General features: G+C 41.1%; 1 protein-coding gene across 1 annotated transcript in view; it reads left to right on the forward strand.

Moving 5' to 3' along the window:
* Positions 1 to 791, forward strand: part of LOC143283800 (carbohydrate sulfotransferase 15-like) — a 36,610-nt gene extending 35,819 nt beyond the window's left edge. Inside the window, exon 8 of the mRNA XM_076590171.1 lies at positions 376 to 791. Coding sequence (XP_076446286.1) covers positions 376 to 560 — 185 coding nt within the window. The 3' untranslated portion in view covers positions 561 to 791. The remainder of the gene's footprint in view (positions 1 to 375) is intronic.
* Positions 792 to 6,650: the final 5,859 nt, after the last annotated feature.

Raw genomic sequence — 6,650 nt, forward strand, 5'->3', positions numbered from 1 at the left:
CTCTTCTGTCTATCACTGTCTAGTTGTTGGTAGAAGTCATCTTTCTTCTCTTCTTCCGCATCATTGGTGGGAACATAGCACTGAATGATGTTCAGTCTGATGTCATTCTTCTTGGTGGTAAACTTGGCTGTGATGATGCGGGAGTTGACAGGTTCCCATCCGATGAGTGCCCTCTGTGCCTCCGGTGCCAGCATGAATGTGTTTCACTGTAAGCTTATTTCTTTTTCTTCTTCTGCTGTTGTTTTGTTGCTGTTTGTGGCGATGATGCGACACGCGTGGGCGTGCGTGCGCGCATCAGTATCTGTGTCTGCGTCTGTGTGTTCGCGTTCGCGTTCACGCGTAGGTGTGTGTGTGTGTGTGTGTGTGTGTGTGTAGCAGCGCCTAACAGCACCATGGAAAGCATAGTGGCCTTGGGGCGACGTAACGTGGGAAGGGTGTCCCGAAGTATCGGCCCCATGTGGAACGAGACACGGAGACTGCTGGACGACTTCTATCGTCCCTTCAACGCCCGTCTGGCCCACATTTTACAGGACAGCAGGTTCACCTGGGAAGATGTGTAGCACTAAAATGAAAGCTTGTTTTGTTATTTTCATTTATTTATTTATTTATTTACATGGTTTTCTATCTGTCTGTCTATGTATGTATGTATGTATGTACCTATCTATCAATTTTATTCTACTTTTTAATCAATATGAAGTAATATTTTGTCATTTCTTTAGATTCTACGATTACCGTGCATGTTACTTCTGTTCATTATTCTACTTTTTGATATATCTGAGGAACTATTTTGACATTTTATCTAATTCTGCGATTAACATACATGCTACTTCTGTTTCTCTTTTTATTGTGAAAGGAAAAACAAGAGGCAAAGCCCTCAAGACACTTGTGCTTCGCGCTTTATCCAGTAAAGGAATCATGAAGAGAGAAAAAAAAAGATTAAAGTAAATCTTTGAAAAGTGCTCTGTATTAAATATGATATATAAAATAAGCATGGGAGAGAAAGAGAGAGATAAGGGGGCGGATTGGACCATGCCTGTTCGGTTCCCAAGCAAGCAGACAAATCCCCACTGCTGCAGCACATCTGACGTCATTTGACTAAAAGCAATGTTGACGTTTTCTACTTGTAGGATAAATAGATGTGATTGTAGTGGACGTAATAACACCGTTTCACGTTTTTGACTCACTTGTGTAAACAAAGTGAGTCTATGTTTTAACCCAGTGTTCGGTTGTCTCTGTGTGTATGTCTGTGTCTGTGTGTCCGTGGTAAACTTTAACATTGATATTTTCTCTGCAAATACTTTGTCAGTTGACACCAAATTAGGCATAAAAATAGGAAAAATTCAGTTCTTTCCAGTCATCTTGTTTAAAACAATATTGCACCTCTGGGATGGGCACAAAAAACAAAACAAAAACAAAACAAAAAACAAACAAACAAACAAACCAAAAAAACGAAGCCTAATTATATGCAAACTGCATTTACTGTTATATTTATTTATTTTTTTGTATTCTCTAAACTGGGCACTTTGATCTGATATTCTGACACAACAACAAGAGCAGTCATTATTATCATTTTTTGTTCAAACAGGAACTTCTTTTGCTAAGCATGGAAGTTATATTTATTTTGCAAACGTTTTGGTGCAGATAGTAAAAAAGGAAAATTACTCTGTAATTAATGCTAGGGGACTTAATTTGCTTTAAACTGATCTTTCTCATCTTAAACATTACATTTTGAAATTATACCCAATACATAAAAAGCTTGTGTGCTTTACTCTCAGTGTACATGGCTTTCACTATGTTCATTCGCCCAAGTGGTCTTTTTCGGAAAATACTAAAATCAATACGAGTGGACTTTACAGATCTGTTGGCTGAGCCCTGAAGGTCATGGGCAAAAATCAATTGCGTACACATATTTATACACATTCAAAGCGCGTGCTCATATTCTTTGCGAACGCGAACGACGCCATTTTGTTTCAAGTTGTTGACCTGCCCGTTCAATCCTATATTCAATGAACAATACACAATAGCATGTGATGGAAAGTTGGAGAAGGAGACCGTTAAATATTTATTCAGAGAAAGATTTGTGAACGCCTCATCACTTACTGGATTATGCCCCAAACTGCCATAAAAAATATCCACAGAATCAGTCGGAATTCACAGTTAAAAATTGTAAACCATGCGAGTTAATACCCTTGAACTGATCACGATGAAACGAAAAAATTTCCAGTCTTGACTTTTCTCAAATTGAAGTCTTTTTCACTTCTTACGACGTTTAGAAGTACTTGTACTTGGCTCTACATGTTATTAGTTTAACAAAATACTAAACTTTAAAACTATAAAACTAGAATGAACATAAAAGAGAAATTGAATCGACCGTGTCGTACTATGTTCCCGGCGGGTGTAACTAAACTTGTACATCTATCTAGATCTAGTGAAAACGGCTAAATGTTGCAGTGTGATTGCAGCGATAGCCATTAAAAAGAATTTTTTATTGCCCTTAAAGATTTTTTGAATGCCCAAGATACACCAGAATAATATGATTTAAACAGCGTTCTCACTGCGAATACTGCAATTGATTTATCGCCCTTTAAAAAAGTATGTTCAAATATTAAATTTTAGAACGTCAGTTAAGGAGCCATGATAGTGTAATGGATAAGGCAGTTTCTTCTCACCCGAACACGCGGGGTTTGAATCTGGTAGGGACTTTTTTTCCTTCTTTTTTTTAAATGCAAAGCTTTATAATAACAAATACAGAACACATTTTAACGATTAGATTTTTTTTAAAGTGTATCACAAGTGAGTCTTCAAGGCCTTGCCTCTCTTGTTGTTTGTGTTTTTATCATATCTCGATTATTCTTTCATTTCCGCAGTAAAGGAGACGTTGCCATCGCTTCAAGCACACTGCAACACATGGTAGATCTATAGATTTGCACAAACCAGTGTACAACGGGCTGAAAGAAACGACCGATTAAATTTTTCTTTTATGTTCATTACAGTTAATTCAGTGTCCACTTTAGAATATATATATGCAGTAAACACGTTGATGGTGTAGTTGGTATCACTGTATGTGTTCTGTCCAGAATTTGTATTTCTTTCCTTTTAACTGTGAAAACAAGAAAAAACGAGGTCATGTCGTCTTTGAACACAACTTACCTTCAAGTAGGCCTAACTCAGTGGGAAGCTGTTTTTAGAATTTTCGGATTTCGGAACGAATCTCAATGAAATAAACCGTTAATGATTCGGAAATACGGCTTAATTCGGGAGACTTACAACCTGTTATAGGTATGACTGAATATTTCTTTTCATACAAAGCCAAATTTGGTATTGGCAGACAAAGTATTTCCAAAGAAAATGGCAATGTTAAAGTTTACCACAGATTTCTCCTGCCCCTCCTGTGTGTGTGTGTGTGTGTGTGTGTGTGTTGTGTGATTTATTTATTGATTTTAACCCTTAGCCTGCCAAGGGATTCAGCAAATATCTGAAACCTACTTGCCGGAGAATTTTCACAAAAAAACCCTGGTAGGTGTGGAAAATATCTTATTCTGAATCAATTTATCCACTAACACAGGTAACATAGGTAAAAGTTTATTTTCTGAAAGGAAAATGAATGGACAATACCGAAAAAATGTTTTGTTATGATCAAATGAATATGTGATCGACAAGATTTAAAAAAAAAAAAAAATCATCACACACACACACACACACACACACACACACACACACACACACACACCATCCCCATCCAAGATATGTCTGGATCAAAATCGTTAGCCCAATGTCAAAAGCACTTATTTGAAAATAGGTACACTACCACTCCCTCCCCGCTGTCTCCACTCTTCCAATATTACGTTTTTCTTTCTCCAATCACTGACGCTCACTCTTTCCATTCTATATTTTGTACACTATCTTTTCCACATTCTGTTCTTTCTCTCTCTCTTCCTTCCTCAGCCCCCTTCCTATCGCCCCCCCCCCCCCCCGACCCCCCCACCCCCCACCCCCGCCCCCCTCCCGTCTCAACCGCCCACTTTTCAGTTAAATATTTATCACCCGCCATTGATTTTCACAATGATTTCTAATTAATGATAATAATAATCATTATCACAGAAATAATAATAATACAAAAGATAATAGTAAGTTATCATTTATTATCAGTCCAATATCATCATCTTTGATGAACAGACAATAAATGAACGACCCGACTCTCCCTCCTCCTTCCCCACTTGACCGCAGTCTTGGTTCCCTTATCACACTTTAATCCGATGCCTTCCTCACTTGACCTCTTGTTTTGGTTCCCTTATCACACTGTAATCCGATGCCTTCCCCACTTAACCTCTGTTTTGGTTCCCTTATCACACTGTAATCCAATGCCTTCCCCTCTTGTCTTGGTTCCCTTATCACACAGTAATCCGATGCCTTCCCCACTTGATCTGTTATCTTGGTTCCCTTATCACACTGTAATCCGATGCCTTCCCCCCTTGACCTCTGTCTTGGTTCCTTTATCACACTGTCATCCAATGCCTTACCCACTTGACTCTTGTCTTGGTTCCCTTATCACACTGTAATCCGATGCCTTCCCCACTTCACCTCTGTCTTGGTTCCCTTATCACACTGTAATCCGATGCCTTCCCCACTTGACCTCTGTCTTGGTTCCCTTATCACACTGTAATCCGATGCCTTCCCCACTTGACCTATGTCTTGGTTCCCTTATCACACTGTAATCAGATGCTTTCCCCACTTGACCTCAGTCTTGGTTCCCTTATCACACTGTAATCTGATGCCTTCCCCACTTGAACTCTTGTCTTCGTTCCCTTATCACACTGTAATCTGATACCTTCCCCACTTGAACTCTTGTCTTGGTTCGCTTATCACACTGTAATCCGATGCCTTTCCCACTTGACCTCTGTCTTGGTTCCCTTATCACACTGTAATCAGATGCCTTCCCCACTTGACCTCTTGTCTTGGTTACCTTATCAAACTGTAATCCGATGCTTTCCCCACTTGACCTCTTGTGTTGGTTCCCTTATCACACTGTAATCCGATGCCTTCCCCACTTGACCTCTTGTGTTGGTTCACTTATCACACTGTAATCCAATGCCTTCCCCACTTGACCTCTGTCTTGGTTCCCTTATCACACTGCAATCCGATGCCTTCCCCATTTGACCCCTTGTCTTGGTTCCCTTATCACACTGTAATCCGATGCCTTCCCCACTTTACCTATTGTCTTGGTTCCCTTATCACACTGTAATCAGATGCCTTCCGCACATGACCTCTGCCTTGGTTCCCTTATCACACTGTAATCTGATTCCTTCCCCACTTGACCTCTGTCTTCATTCCCTTATCACCCTGTATTCCAATGCCTTCCCCACTTGACCTCTGTCTTGGTTCCCTTATCACACTGTAATCCGATGCGTTCCCCACTTGACCTCTTGTCTTGATTCCCTTATCACACTGTAATCTGATGCCTTCCCCACTTGACCTCTTGTCTTGGTTACCTTATCACACTGTAATCCGATGCCTTCCCCACTTGAACTCTTGTCTTGGTTCCCTTATCACACTTTAATCCGATGCTTTTTCCACATGACCTCTTCTCTTGGTTCCCTTATCACACTGTAATCCGATGACTTCACCACTTGACCTCTTGTCTTGGTTCCCTTATCGCACTGTAATCCGATGCCTTCCCCACTTGATCTCTGTCTTGCTTCCCTTATCACACTGTAATCCGATGCCTTCCCCACTTGACCTCTTCTCTTGGTTCCCTTATCACACTGTAATCCGATGCCTTCTCCACTTGACCTTTGTTTTGGCTACCTTATCACACTGTAATCTGATGCCTTCCCCACTTGACCCCTTGTCTTGGTTCCCTTATCACACTGTAATCCGATGCCTACCCCACGTGACCTCTCGTCTTCGTTCCCTTATCACACTGTCATTCAATGCCTTCCCCTCTTGACCTCTGTCTCGTTTCCCTTATCACTCTGTATTCCGATGACTTCCCCACTTGACCTCTGTCTTTGTTCCCTTCTCACACTGTAATCCGATGCCTTCCGCACTTGACCTCTTCTCTTGGTTCCCTTATCACACTGTGATCCAATACCTTCCCCTCTTGACCTCTGTCTTGTTTCCCTTATCACTCTCTAATCCGATGACTTCCCCCCTTGACCTCTGGCTTGGTTCCCTGATTATACTTTAATCCGATTCCTTCCCCACTTGACCTCTGTCTTCGTTCCCTTATCACACTGTAATCCCATGCCTTCCCCACTTGATCTCTTGTCTTGGTTCCCTTATCACACTGTAATCCGATGCCTTCCACACTTGATCTCTGTCTTGATTCCCTTATCACACTGTAATCTGATGCTTTCCCCACTTGACCTCTTGTCTTGGTTCCCTTATCACACTGTAATCCGACGCCTTCCCCACTTGAACTCTGTCTTGGTTCCCTTATAACACTGTAATCCGATGCCTTCCCCACTTGACCTCTTGTCTTGGTTACCTTATCACACTGTATTCCAATGCTTTCCGAATTGACCTCTGTCTTGGTCCCCTTATCACACTGTAATCCGATGCTTTCCTCACTTGACCTCTTGTCTTGGTTCCCTTATCACACTGTAATACGATGCCTTCCCCACTTGACCTCTTGTGTTGGTTCCCTTATC

The sequence above is a fragment of the Babylonia areolata genome, chromosome 7, assembly GCF_041734735.1.
Source record: "Babylonia areolata isolate BAREFJ2019XMU chromosome 7, ASM4173473v1, whole genome shotgun sequence".
In the NCBI taxonomy this organism is placed as follows: domain Eukaryota; kingdom Metazoa; phylum Mollusca; class Gastropoda; order Neogastropoda; family Buccinidae; genus Babylonia; species Babylonia areolata.